The 14,051-nt window shown below is 38.5% G+C and overlaps 2 protein-coding genes across 3 annotated transcripts; one reads left to right on the top strand and one right to left on the bottom strand.

Annotated features, from left to right (window-relative positions):
* The first annotated feature begins 1,518 nt into the window (after positions 1–1,518).
* LOC147522219 (Saccharopine dehydrogenase) lies at positions 1,519–4,186 on the top strand. The gene is made up of 2 exons (XM_086591950.1): positions 1,519–2,291; positions 3,287–4,186. Exons 1-2 carry the CDS (start codon positions 1,644–1,646, stop codon positions 3,977–3,979), a joined length of 1,341 nt encoding a protein of 446 aa, XP_086448076.1. The 5' UTR covers positions 1,519–1,643; the 3' UTR covers positions 3,980–4,186.
* A 2,256-nt stretch (positions 4,187–6,442) lies between these two features.
* Positions 6,443–12,710, bottom strand: LOC147522218 (appr-1-p processing enzyme family protein). 2 transcript variants are annotated; one of them, XM_086591942.1, is made up of 14 exons: positions 11,834–12,710; positions 11,645–11,722; positions 11,035–11,090; positions 10,544–10,663; positions 10,369–10,439; positions 9,818–9,911; positions 9,473–9,685; positions 9,096–9,347; positions 8,724–8,832; positions 8,396–8,463; positions 7,735–7,804; positions 7,159–7,233; positions 6,916–7,007; positions 6,443–6,790 (listed from the first exon to the last, which is right to left on the bottom strand). In XM_086591942.1, the coding sequence occupies exons 1-14, from the start codon at positions 12,146–12,148 to the stop codon at positions 6,715–6,717; spliced, it is 1,689 nt and encodes a 562-aa protein (XP_086448068.1). In that variant the 5' UTR covers positions 12,149–12,710; the 3' UTR covers positions 6,443–6,714. The 2 variants fall into 2 exon arrangements, with proteins under 2 accessions (XP_086448068.1, XP_086448064.1); XM_086591938.1 differs by having other exon boundaries at positions 9,452–9,685; positions 11,834–12,536.
* Between the last annotated feature and the right edge of the window lie 1,341 nt (positions 12,711–14,051).

Genomic DNA, 14,051 nt, shown 5'->3' with positions numbered 1-14,051 from the left:
TTACTTTTGTAGGGGGAGCAGTTTCTTGGCAATCTAAGTTGCAAAAGTGTGTTGCCTTCTCCACTACAGAAGCCGAGTATATTGCAGCCACTGAGTATTGCAAAGAGATGTTATGGATAAAGACGTTCTTCGATGAACTAGGGCTAAAATAGAAACAGTTTATAGTTTTATGTGGCAATCAGAGCGCCATCCATTTGAGCAAGAATCCGAGTTTTTATTCTAGATCCAAGCACATACATGTGCGTTATCATTGGATTAGAGAAGTTCTCGAAGACAAACATTTGTGTATTGAGAAGATCCATACCGACAAAAACGGGTTGGATATGATGACCAAAGCCTTACCGGAAGATAAGTTTGATGTTTGTTATGCTACCGCCGGAATGGAATGATAGTACACTCCTCCTGTTGATTTGGAAATGCATGGAAGTATCCACCCTCATTTTTCGGGAGGGGGAGATTGTTGGAGTTATCCTTTATATGAGGATGAGGAAAAAGAAAATAAAACATATACTGTTCGTGTGAATAGTCGGAGCGCGCACACGCTCGATTTAGCATGGCCCAAGCACGCGTCCTTGTCGTGAAAAAGAATATAGTTTTTTTTTCAACCTCTCACGAAACATGTCTACTAGAAGTTTGGATGAAAAAATAAGACTGGGCACGTGCACTCAGATTTGCTTATCTAAAAGCGCACCCGCGCTCATGCCTAAACTTGCAGACTTCTATTTTTCTACAGTAACCGCGAAATTGCAGATTACTATAAAAACAGAAGTTAGGTTTTGGAAAATCAAGTCTTGTTTAGAAACCCAATTTTGAGAGCAATCAAAATTGAGAGAAAATCTTTACAAAGAAAAATCTTGTAAGGACAGAAGAGTGATCTAGTAAGGTGGAGAGACTTGAGAGGAGTGATTGTAATCTTTATTCTCATGCTTTTAAAAGGTTAACTCTTGTGGAAGTAGACATCATTGGTAGAACCACGGTACATCTTTGTGTTGTGATATGTTTTACTTGTTTTATAATTCTATTGTTTGTTTGTGATAGTTATATCCATAGTTTAGGTTGTAGTTAAAATTTAGATTTTTAATTGGAGTAGAAGATTGTCTAAGAAAAACATATCTTAATTGGGATCAATTGGTATTGTTTTCTCCAACAACATTGGGAACAAAATAACATTATGACGAGCCGATTGGGAAATTTTCGGAGTACTTTACTCTGCCGTAGTGTCCGCTGTTTCTTTTCCACTAAGAATTTTACTTTTTTGTCTTCATTCATATTCAAAAATCTCATTTGGTTGTCCTTTAGTAGTTTAACCAAAGGACTCGAGATCTCTACAACCGGGTACAGAGATCATCTATGTAACCGTGTTATCTCGCTATTGATCCGAATCCGAGATGTGTGTGTGCCTCGATACCTGTGGGTGTGCTCCGAGATGTGTGTGTGCGCCGAGATACGAGATGTGTGTGTTACATGATCAATCTGTACCCGGTTATAGAGGAACCGGACTCTTAACCAAACTATCCACCAAAGGGGTGGAGCCTCATGCACGATTAATGGTCTAACCAAATTGCAGTTCAACACTTGAACCGTGCCTTGAAATCATAAAACGAGTCGATTTCCTTCCAAAACTCCACCATCAATCTTCAACCATGGAATACGACCTAGTAATCTTCGGTGCATCAGGTTTCACAGGCAAATACGTAGTACGTGAAGCACTAAAGTTTCTCAACACCCCATCATCACCACTCAAAACACTAGTCTTAGCAGGTAGAAACCCATCAAAACTAGCCCAAACACTCACCTGGGCATCATCACAATCCACAACACCATCTTCCATATCCATCATTAAAGCAGACATTTCAGACCCATCTTCACTTCTAAACCTTTTCAGTAAATCCAAGCTTGTTTTAAACTGTGTTGGACCATTTCGTCTTTATGGTGAGCCAGTTGTGTCAGCTTGTGTGGAAACTGGTTGTGATTATTTAGACATATGTGGTGAGCCTGAGTTTATGGAGAAAATGGAAGTGAGATATCACGATAAGGCGGTGGAGAAAGGGTCGTTGGTGGTTTCGGCATGTGGGTTTGATTCAATTCCAGCTGAATTGGGACTTATGTTTCATTGTAAGCAGTGGGTACCGCCTTCGGTGCCGTATAAGGTTGAGGCGTATTTGAGTTTGGAGTCTGAGAAGAGTATTGTTGGGAATTTCGGGACGTATGAATCTGCGGTTTTGGGTGTTGCTAATATGGAGAAGTTGATGGAGTTGAGGAAGTCTAGACCCAATAGAGCTAGACCATTGGTAAGAACATTTTCCCCCCTCATTTCTTTCATTCCTTTTAATGTAACTTGTGATTGTTGATAGAATAAAGATGCAATTTGGATACCTTCAATGGATTATGTTGATCAGCTTGTCAAATATGGCTATGGTTTGTTGATCAGACTGATCCACATCTTCCAGAATAACCTTTGGAGTTTACGTTGTCATAATCAGCCTAGGGCAAGTAATGGATGAATTTGTGCTCCCAATAGAACCCTGCTATGAGCGTAATATAGATTTCAAATTTGATGAATCAATATCAAGATCATTATATGTCATGTGTCGTGATTAGAACTTAGGTAAGCACCTTAGTTGTGTGGGCACTAGATATTTAGAATTTGTTGTAGCATTGTGTGTGCAGTGGTTATTGTAGTTCCTTTAGAAACTTACCTCAAAATTTTCAAATCACAAACTAGCTAGATAATTTGGTAAACGTGGAAGAGCATACACATTGGATTCATCATATATTCATCCTCTAATGCATCTCTTATCTCACTACTGTCGATTTCTTGGTGATTACCCTTGGACTTCTCCAATGAGATCTACTGCAGGAAAGAAGATGGCCCCAGTTAATATGACAACAATAGTTTCTATGTAATTTGTGTAATCCCAATTTTATTGTTTGAAATGTTCTCCTCCAATGTGGACATATCATCATCATGCATCAAATTTCACAGGAACATTTTCCAGAGTGAACTTAGAATGAAGGCATCAGATGAAGCCGCAGCAGACTGTATGGTTTCACCCCGTGTTTCACATGTACGTGAAGAGTTAGGGGAAGATACCATGCATGTCTTCATATTCATGGAATTACATCTACTTTGACTTTCCTTTTTATGCGTACTCTGTCAGTTTTTTGAAACATTGAAGATAACCTTTCTTTGATATACTGTCGCACTCACCTATTATGCCTATTATGCATGTACAAGGACCACATAGACATAGGTTTCACATAAAATGTGATTTACATGTTGCAGATTCCAGGCCCTCGCCCTTCAAAAGGAGCAACTTTTGAGCATCAAAAAAAAATTGGCCTTTGGGGTTTGAAGCTACCTTCAGCTGATTCTACTGTCGTCCGAAGAACATTTGTAACTCTGACTGAGAACCCAGATGGCCTGCCTGGAGTAAATGAGAGTGAAGAAGAGATTGAGAAGAGAAAGAGTTTCTGGGCTTCAATGAAGCCAGCCCATTTTGGGGTGAAGATTGCGTCGAAATCTCCGTTCGGTCTCATTCGAGTCATTATAGCTGGGATCTTCATTGGTCTGTTCGGACAATTTTCTTTCGGAAGGTGGCTTCTCTTAAAGTTTCCCTCTCTTTTCACGGCTGGATGGTTCAAAAAGAAAGGTCCTACAGAAGAAGAAGTGGAAAGTGCTTTTTTCAAGATGTGGTTTGTTGGGCAGGGTTACAGCGATGTTACTCTTGCATCAGAGGGAAACAGGAAGCCAGATATGGAAGTTATTACCAGAGTAACGGGACCTGAGATTGGGTATGTGACCACTCCGATTGTACTAGTTCAGTGTGCACTTGTGCTGTTGGGCCGCCGTAACAGCTTACCTAAGGGAGGTGTTTATCCTCCTGGGATTGTGTTTGGAGCAACAGATCTCCAAGAACGGTTGCAAGAGAATGGAATATCCTTTGATCTCATATCAAAGAACACTTATTCTGCTTGATTGTCACAGGTTGACACTAGTATTGGCTCTTTTCAGCATGTCTTAGCAGGAGAAACACAATTCTCAAATAATGTATGGTAACATGTATGTCCAAATAGACGGGTTTTGTTGTTCTTTTCCCCATTTCGCTTGTAAAGGTGCTGAATCAGTAGCTCAGTTTCTGTCAAACCTTAGTTTTACCTTATTGAAGTTTGATTTGAATCGAAATGGTTGTTCTTTTTAAAGTTTAGTGCATCTCAGATGGTGAAGTCATGCCGCTCCATAATGAGCAGAACGCTGAATCCTTCATTTGAAGAGGTAATGAGAAATATCCGCTTCCTCAAAAGTGTCCCATGATTTAACGTGTGACATCGTAAAATCAGTGGTAAGCAACGTAATATGTACAAACGTACAAACAGTCCGAATCTACAGTGCAAAAACCAAAAAGGACGCAGCATCAATGTCATTATCACTCGAAGTTTTTCGAGTTCGAGCATTATCAGTTTCCATTTTGTGTACGAAGTCTCGGTGGATTAACCCCCATAAGGGCTTCCAAAAATTGACGGGCAAGTCACCAAGGTAGGGTAAACTCACTCGCCTTTATAAAGTGTGTTCGCTTTTAGTGGTGTTGGCACGACGCGTCATCTCTAAACGATCATCAACGAGTCGCCTCGCACCCCTGACAAAACGGGTTATTTCATTTCGATTTTCTCTCGTCTATTTATAGCGGACTTCCGTGTTCTCACCCTTATGCTTTTCCTGATGTGGGACTAAGTTATTATATTCCATCTTGCATGTGCTATTTCTCGTGTTTTCCTATTTGCCCTTTACATGAAGGTTTTTTGCAACTGATCAAGAGAAATAATCTACTCCATAATAAGTGCACGAATCTATAACTACTTTGTTTTGGTTGTGCGCAAAACTCCAACTTAGTTTCATGTAAGTGGGCTGTCATCATTTCCTGTATGAGTGTACAAAAAAAACTTAACGTCAAATATGAATAGATTATTGGTAATATTTTGTTCTTAAGTTCTCAAGCCAAGATGAATTTGCAAATTACATCTCAAAACAATTAGGAAAATAACCTCCACTACCAATACGATAAGTTGAACATCGGCAACCAAAAAGCTTCTCCTTTCAGGGTTTGTAACCCTTATAACTAGAAAAGTCAAACATCAAACGCCAAACTTGTTCTTCTTCTGAAGAATTATCAATGTTAATCGTACCAAAGAAACGACAAAGATCAGTTTCCAATGTTAACCACATGTCCCAGATATAAATCCGTACGACGTAGCACACTCGTAGAATCATAAGCATACACATCCATCCAGACCTTCCACCGGTATTTCAAACCAGTTGTCTTTAGTAAAATCATAAACATACACATCCCCTTCGGAATAAGTAAACATTAGATCATCAACAATGGCGGGTCTAGCTACAAGACCAGAGTTTTGGTCTGTGAAGAAACGACGTGGAGATTTCAGTCCACAAATTATTAATCACATCAAAAGAAAACAATAATCTTCTCAGGCACAAAATTATTTTGTACCCGTTAGCCACAAGAGCCGTTCTAATGAGACCATCGGGGATCTCACAAGGAGGCTCGGCAAGAGGGAACGAAGTGTTTGCTTAAGTCTGGGTCGAAAACTTCAACCCAGGGTTTGGGGCGACAGAAACTACAACCAAACACATAACTTTTGCCGTGTATAGCAACTAGTGCAGGGCTAGACCTCTTGGCAAGCAAGCGAATGCGCTCCTTCCGCCACGCCAGAGGAAGGGGATTCTCAAACGAATCTTGATCAATACTTGTAGCAGTATCAAAAGAGAAGATGTTTGAACCTTCATAATCATGTTCGTAAAGACCACCCATCATAAATATTTTGGACCCCAGAGCAACAGAACCACAACATCTACCGATTTTAGGGTGAGGAATTGTGCAAATCGGGACTACCAGAGTGCTAGCTTCACTGTTTGTACTCTTTCAAGGATCGATCATGTACCAATAAACAGTGTGTATCTTCGGGTCATAGAAAGTAAATTCCATAAACAACTTCTTTGCCTGTTTGGAATCCGAGTTCAAGCAGCGATACATGGACGATGATGAGGACCGCAATGAAGGGGTCACCTTCAAATCAGACAGTTTCCTTCATCATCTCTAACTTAGCACAGGGACCTCCCTCTTTCTGTTCTTCTCAGAGCAGACATCGTCACACTGCTTGTAATAATATTCTTTCTTTCCCATCACAAATTGTGTCTGTTCGAGAAAATTTTCTTCGGGTTTAAATTTCTCTTTATTTATAGAAGATACCACGTGGGCTCTATCGCAGCACACCGCCAGTTCAATTTGGAATCAAATTGGGCCCAGATCTCGTATAGGCAGTAGGACTGGCCCAAACTAACCTTTGTGCTCAAACACCACTGATCACTCTAACTTTGTAAGTCTTTGATGATCAGATCTATTCCCCATATCCGACCACCACAAAACACTCTCAAACATTTCCTTCTTTATCACATGTTCTCTCCAATTTATTGTTATTTGTACACCACAAAAACATAGCACAAAGCCTTATTTTATATTTCAATTCAGTGGGTACAAAATGAATTAAATTGAATAGCAAGAAAGCACAACTACTTGTACACTATAAACATTTCTATCCATTCCCTTCCCCCACCCCACCTCCTCGTCAAAAACAGAAATATGGACAATCCCGATCCTGCTGGTAGAATTTCATCGGGTGCAGAACTTTGAAAGCACCTTAAGGACGGTGGTATACATACTTTGTTCTAGGGTCCACAATAAGACCTTTCCCTCCATTCACCTCGAGATCATGCCTGCATAAACAAACTATTAGACAGAGAGAATGATGCTTATCGTTCTTTTAAAATTTTCTTCAGACATTAAAAACAAATAGTGGAATTAAAGTAAGTAGCCACTGGAATATGACAGGAAACTTAACTGGAACACAAAATCAGGGATTGTCAACTGCTCGCGAGGAACGTATCTAAACAACTGCAGCAGCCGATCCACATAAACAACTTTCTTCCATGCCTAGTAAGAACAGATTCCCGTGAACATGAGCTTCCCGTGAGAAAGCAGTTAAAATGACTATTTTCAGGTGCCCATATTTTGCCAAGGAAAATTACATAGGTGACGATTTATTTATCTCGGTAACTTTGGGGAAGAGGATGAGATGACATACCTCACCATCTACAAACAATTGCAAAGCGAGAATAGCAGTCTTTAGCCCTAGTGTTGGATGAAGAACATATATCGCCTGTATAGGAGAAAAATTAAAATTGGAAGATATAACATTATTCAGTAGTAAGTTTGTGCAGACTTTTGGTATCAATTAGGGGTTGCCTGGGTAGCTCCCAGTTCATTGAAGGAATTGTTAGCCTGCAAGGAACAGTTTGTGCCTTGGGGGGGCAGAGCTCTGTTTATGAAGGAGGCTATTATCTTGAGCCAAGGGTTTATTCACACTTGGTCAAAATTATGTGATAAGCGAAAGCAGACCCCAGTGGGAGCTATGTATTGAGATTGGGTTATTTACTGTACCCCATTGGGGGCTTTCTATTGAGATGGGATTCTTTACTGTGTACTGCTTGACTTGGAGTTTCATTTAGCAAATTATAGCCGGTATTGTTGCTGCTCGCTTTTTTGCTATCAATTTTATTGTATTATAGGGAATGTTGTCCTACACTCCTACAACTGTTGATTTGTTATCTAATATGCTTCATCTTTACGATAAAAAAGGAATAAAAAACAATCCACCTACATGTAGGTTACGCTGGTGCTTCCTGCCAAGGATCTGTTGTAGTCGCTTCATCCATCCCAAGTCTGGTTGTCTGTTCATCCCAAATTAGAGTTAAAAAAGGGGAAGTCAAAGTATAAAAGAAGGGAAAGCAAAAAAAATAAAAATAAAAGAAGGGAAAGCAAAGAATTTCAAATAATGCAAATGATAGACTTCACTAAATTAAGTGTACAAACATAGGCGAGAAAATTCACCCACGTCTTCCATTACATTAGCATTCATCTGATGAACTGATGGAAAAGGTCTGTGCGAGGGTCAAATTTGAAGCGACATTTAACTTCCTCAGTGGAAGCAAAGATACATACGCAGAAATACAAAAAAAAAAAAAAAAAATCTTTTAAAGGTTCTATAGGATCTATGGTACATGATTCTGAGAAGCGTACATAAGCTATGACTAGAAGTTCGTCCAACTCCCAAGTCATAACAAAGCTGGCAGGCTAAGCAATTACAATTATTATTAAAACATACACATACACATACACATACACACACACGCACACGCACACGCACACACACACACACACACACACACACACACACACACACACACACACACACACACACACACACACACACACAAACTCACACATCTATTCAATATACATGTTAACTAGTCTATACTTACATCTGTAAAGATGCTGCGGAATGGAAGTAAACAATGGTATATGGCTTCTGTATCACTGGCTCAAACTCCTGAAATCATTCTCAATGGAATTAGTGTCAGTTCTAACATTAATTAGAATGGCTCAAGACAGAACAAGAAGTTTTGCATTAAATAATAAGCGTATCAAGAAATGATGTTGGGCAGAGAACCATCATCGCTTTATGACATATCCCCATCTAACTATAATGAGACGACACATCAGGTTTCTCCTTTCTTGAGTGGGGAGGTGACTACGAAATAATTTTACAAGTTAAAAATACCACACTGAAACATTAAACTTTTTGTATACCTTTACTACATAAAGCACAAACCGCTCCAGATCAAGGCAGCGTAATAGGAAGTGGGCCCCAACAACAACCATAACAGGACGTCCATCCCTATCTACCCCACAACGGTAACTGGATAGGAAAGGAAAACAATCCCATATTAGACCTGAATAAAAGCATTGAATTTAAGAATTAATACCACTTGAAGCAGCTGCTTGCATCAATAGCAAACTGGAATTCCAATTTTGCTGTTGACATTGACAGCTATATACAGAAAAATTTCATACAGATGCTACTACCTAACCTAAGCACCTACAAATTTGGAAGGATGTATAGTAATGAACTCGGTAAAGAAATTTCTGAGATGTCCAATTACATTTAGCAATGATTCTTACACAATTTTCATCTCTGCAATCTCGGAAAGGTTTAGAGAATTTGCTTTAGCAAGATATCTAGAATGCAGTGAGTATTCCTCGGCAACAGACAACGGAGGGCCACCAAGATCACCAAACCCAAGTAATTTACCACAATTGAAGCCACCCTGTGCTTGAGAAGCCTTTTCCCATTGCTCCATACGTCTCTGGTCTGGATCTTTTATTATGGACATGAATGCAGGATCCAGGTACGAATCCAAATATGATGAATTTCTGCAAATGTGATCACCAATTACAGCAAGTAAATGGTGAGATAAGGAGAAAAGGAAGAGTGCCCAGAGCAAATGAAAATGTCTATTCTTAGTACAAATGTCTACACTTTTCCAGATGTTCCTAACCGTCTCATAGTCAATCCAACATCACTGACAGGAATTTCTACTGGGGCTGTGGGAGGACTAGAAACAGTCTTCGTCAGAGCTGGTAAAGGTTTTATTCTGATTTTGCGTTCATCTATTACTGTTTCACCATTCTCATCCCCAACATCTGCAGGAAGCTTTGAAATTGCAACTTCCTCCTCATTTTTATCCCGAGGGAAGTAAAGGGGAAGCAATCTGTACAGCAGGCTCATATCAGAGATCAAAACTAGCATAACTGTACATAATCCAGAGTTGAATTAAATCAACTTATTCAGGAAACAACTTGCTAGCACTACAAATATGTGTCAATACATGGCACAGAAGTACCTTTTATATATCTCAGTATCAGATGACGTGGTAGTGCAGAAAACAACAGCTGTGATTCTATCTTTCTGTTTCTCGAGAAACCTTCGAACAGTCCCTGATAAATTTAGCATATAAGATGTTTAAGACAAAAAATAAAAATTCCATAAAAAATAAAAAAATAAAAAAAGACAAAAAAAATGTACTGAGGAGAACACACATTATTTGTCATTTTCTTTTCGTAAAAAATATCAAATATCAAATTGCATGTAACTAGTTTAGTATAAATGAGCTATGCACATAACAGGGGAAACAATCACTGCAGTTCACGCAAAACCATACCTCAGTGATTGCTACAGGTATAGTCAGGTTCCAATACAAAAGCAATGTCTTTATTTCTCTTCCTTTTTTTACATTATTATTTCAATTTATTGTTGGGCTATGAATGCACTTTTCAACTAGAGTACCATGTTGTATTGAGTATATATATATGAGACACTAACTATAAGTATCAGTAAAGAAAGAAAAACACGAAATAATAGAGCACATTTTTAACATTCAGGGAGATATCTTACTTATTGCTACATGTGCAGCTGGTTCACGAGGATAATTTTTGGCTTCTGTATAGATACAGACCATAGCGATGCTGCATTAAATAATGTCAAACTATATGTAAGTATAAGAATTTCCATCAGCTCCACAAGATATAAGCCATTGAGATTAAAGCTATATATGCAAGTTCCACACGACCTTTGAAGACCATTTTCAATGAGAAGCTCAAGGCAAGAGCGATAGCAATGACTCAGAGCATTTTCCGCAGCAGTGTGATATTTGACAGCATACTTGGGACCAACTGTATGAATAACCCTCCTGAGAAATCACACAGGACCAACGCTCAGTTAAATCGCACATCCATATCTAGAACTACCATACTAGATTCGTGTTGAAGACTGTGATTAATAAGTGTAACAATAAAACTACGAAACACATACAAGAATAGTAGTGTTGCAAGAGTACTGGTAATGTTGCACATCCTACAGCACTATAGGCATGTGATGTGTGAATCATGCACATATTACTCTTGTAATACAGTCTTTAAATCGTGGAAGAGAGGCAACCACAATATGGCTGAAGAGAGAGATTTTCAAAGCAAACTTTAAAAAAAAATATTTATTCTTGATGAAAGCCTAACCAATAACAATATAAAAATGTACATAGTATGGCATTAATCATATACATACCGAGCAGGAAGATCGTATGCCTTCGTCACTTTTGCCATTCCTGTCCTACATCCACCCTGTAATAATTGGAGGCATATCAAGTGAGCTTATATGATGAAGCTTCTTATTGTCAGTTCATTCAATTGCAACCTAAACTATGTGACACAAAACAGTAACTTAGTAGCTTGGAAGTATGATGTCCACGGTTAAGTCTAGATTAATAAGTGGTGTACACCTCTTTTCGTCCATATGTTTTTCTTTGTATCTTACAAAATATATTGAGTTTCACATTGAAGAGGTCAGGAAATTCAAAAGAGCTGATTTTTGTATGACTTTCCTACTATGGAGATAATGTTCATCAAGTACATGTTGGCAATCCATTAGTTACTATAACCTCGTCAATACAGTCTGAAGTTTTTTGGAGTATGGCGCCATTTTTATTTTTACTTTTATTTTTTCATTCTAGTTTTCGCTTTCCACACTTGTATAGCATTACTAATATGCTTAAGTGCCAGGATTGGTGAGATTTTAATGTCTAACAACTTATACGTATACAGTAAAGTTTCCAATGTTCAATGCAATATAGCAAAACAAGTAATTAATTAAACAAATTCAAGTACAACTTGCTTACCAATGCCGCACACTCTTCTGCAAGGCCAGGCCCAGCTGCAGCATGCAATCCAGGGCTGCTTTGTGCTTCGTCAAAATTCTGTTCATCACGTCAAGTCACAAATACAATAGTTCATATACATGAATACATTCGCTGAAATATTAAGCATGCTCAGCATACACGAATTTGAATTTCACCATAGCTACTCACCTCATTAGTGGAGTTAACCACAGCATCAACTTCAAGGTTCCAAGGATTTCCCCGCCACAAATATATCTTCGAATTAACATCATGGTCAACTGGAAACCTCGAATGCATCCTACTTGTCCCACTCTCAGCTCCCGCCAAAGCAGTTAAAGGATCCGAAAAATAAGGATTAAAAGAAGGATCCTCATTATCACAAACCAATGAAGACCTCTGTTCCGCATCTATCCAACGCGGAACTTGATCAAGTCTCACAACAGAATCCCCACCTTCCGTAGGCATCCCGCCTCGAGTAGTGGCTGTAGCCACACTCCTATACATATTCCTAATCCAAAAATCCTATATCTTCGATACCCAACTCTTTTTACACAGCCACAAATCTCAATTCTACTCCAAACTCCAAAAACTAACTAAAACAATCCACACCAAAACTTTATTACACTCACTTTTCAAATCAAAACCCCATATTACATAAATTTAAATCCAATAAATTCATAAAGATTGCACCTTTAATCACCTAAACATCACAAACACTTCTTCAAATTGGGGATTTTTGCTCTATTGATCAAATTCAAGCTATAATTCGCCTAAAACGACATAAATAGAAGGAAGAACAGTCAAATTACAACGAATTTACCTCATGTAGCTGGAATTGAGGAAATTGAAACCCTAATTGGAGAATTGAGGAAGTGTAATTCAATGAGAAAATGAAGACAATGTTAATAATTGAGGTTTTGGAACTCTGTTGGGTATTTTTGTCATTTTCTTTAAAGTGATTATTTCAGAGAACTTTTTAACCTTTTCCAGAGAACTTTAGTTCTACACACGTGTGTGTTTTGCTTGGAAATGAATAGGTTCTGCGAAGTGGCAGGAATCGTGGTCTGACTTGATGTCTTCGTTATTTTAGGTGATTTAATTGGGAACTCATCAAATTGTATTGTGCAGCCTCCCGCAGAAGCCCCAACAACTAAATCCAACAACAATAGCCTAATACCCCTCCTCAATGCATACCGGCTACTATTTTTTGTCATTTTTTTTTTAGCGGGTATCATTTCTCTAGCAAGACTAAACCCAAAAAAAAAAAAAAATCTTCGAGTTTTCTGTCGTGTTCATACTTTAAATGTTGAGTTGTGAATCAACAATAATAACTGAAGTTGGCAACTTCACCTAATTTGAGTCGTGTCCCTTTTGAGTATATACACAAACTTGGTTGGGTTAATTAAACTTTTATATTGATTAAATTTGATTGGGTAGAAGATTAGACTGATTAAACTTGACTGAGGTGGAAGATTGGGTTGATTAAACTTGATGATTTCAAACTTGATGTTTTTTTGGAGTTTGGGTGGAAGATTGGGTTGATTAAACTTGAGTTCGAGTTTGCCCAAACTTGATGAAATCGTTTTCGAGTTTGGGTTGATTAAGTGGAAGTTGATTTTTAAAATGAACATCGTGACAAACAAATCGAATTTTTTTAAGTCCAAACGATCCCAGCCATGTCGCACAAGAGAGTCCCAAACGACCCTGCCATATCATATAGCTAAAAACCAAGAGTTTTGTCTCAAACGACAAGCGCAAACCACTTGAGTGTACGTTCAAACTACATGGTGAAATCATTTGAGTGTACATGGTGAGGTCAAACGACCCGAGGGTTTCGTTATGACAGTTTGTTCTGGTACAAATACTTATCGCAATTTAATCAGTCCATTGATTTGTAAGTCTCTCTCTCTATATATATATAAAAGCTCGCGCACATTCTCTCTTCTCACTATATTGCTCCATTTTGCACCTCAAGTAATATAATTGGATCCTAAAAACCCTTTGGAAAGTCCATACTGAAGTTTTATACATGCTGGTCGATTTAGTAACTCCAGTAGGTAGCTAAAGTTATGACTTCGAATCCATGGATTATAGTTGAATGTGACATATTGGAGGAAGCCGAATCTTTTACTCATGCATACAACTGCTGATCTGCACCTTTGGTTTCATTCAAGAGTGCATAGGACATACCGCTGAAGCCCGGAAGCATTGAACGTAACATAAGATATAGGAGAAATAGTTCGGTTTTATTCAAAGACCAACTTTACCAGCAAATAGAAAGGCACTGAATGCAAAATCAGGCCAACAGAAAAATGGCCTTCAGACCAACAAAAAAATGGCCTTCAGACCTTAATCCATTTATAACAGATCTGAACATTCAACAGTAAAACACATGCTAATTTTATGA

The sequence above is a fragment of the Coptis chinensis genome, chromosome 1, assembly GCF_015680905.1.
Source record: "Coptis chinensis isolate HL-2020 chromosome 1, ASM1568090v1, whole genome shotgun sequence".
Taxonomy (NCBI): Eukaryota; Viridiplantae; Streptophyta; class Magnoliopsida; order Ranunculales; family Ranunculaceae; genus Coptis; species Coptis chinensis.
Note: the sequence above shows the minus strand (reverse complement) of the source record. Positions and strands in the feature narration are given on the sequence as shown.

Excerpts from the sequence above, each read along its gene's own strand:
- LOC147522219 (XM_086591950.1), top strand. The coding sequence starts at position 1,644 with ATGGAATACGACCTAGTAATCTTCGGTGCATCAGGTTTCACAGGCAAA. Across the intron at positions 2,292-3,286 it reads CCAATAGAGCTAGACCATTG|ATTCCAGGCCCTCGCCCTTC; the intron begins GTAAGAACATTT and ends TACATGTTGCAG.
- LOC147522218 (XM_086591938.1), bottom strand. The coding sequence starts at position 12,148 with ATGTATAGGAGTGTGGCTACAGCCACTACTCGAGGCGGGATGCCTACG. Across the intron at positions 11,091-11,644 it reads CAGAAGAGTGTGCGGCATTG|GGTGGATGTAGGACAGGAAT; the intron begins GTAAGCAAGTTG and ends CAATTATTACAG. Across the intron at positions 10,440-10,543 it reads ATTGAAAATGGTCTTCAAAG|CATCGCTATGGTCTGTATCT; the intron begins GTCGTGTGGAAC and ends TATTTAATGCAG.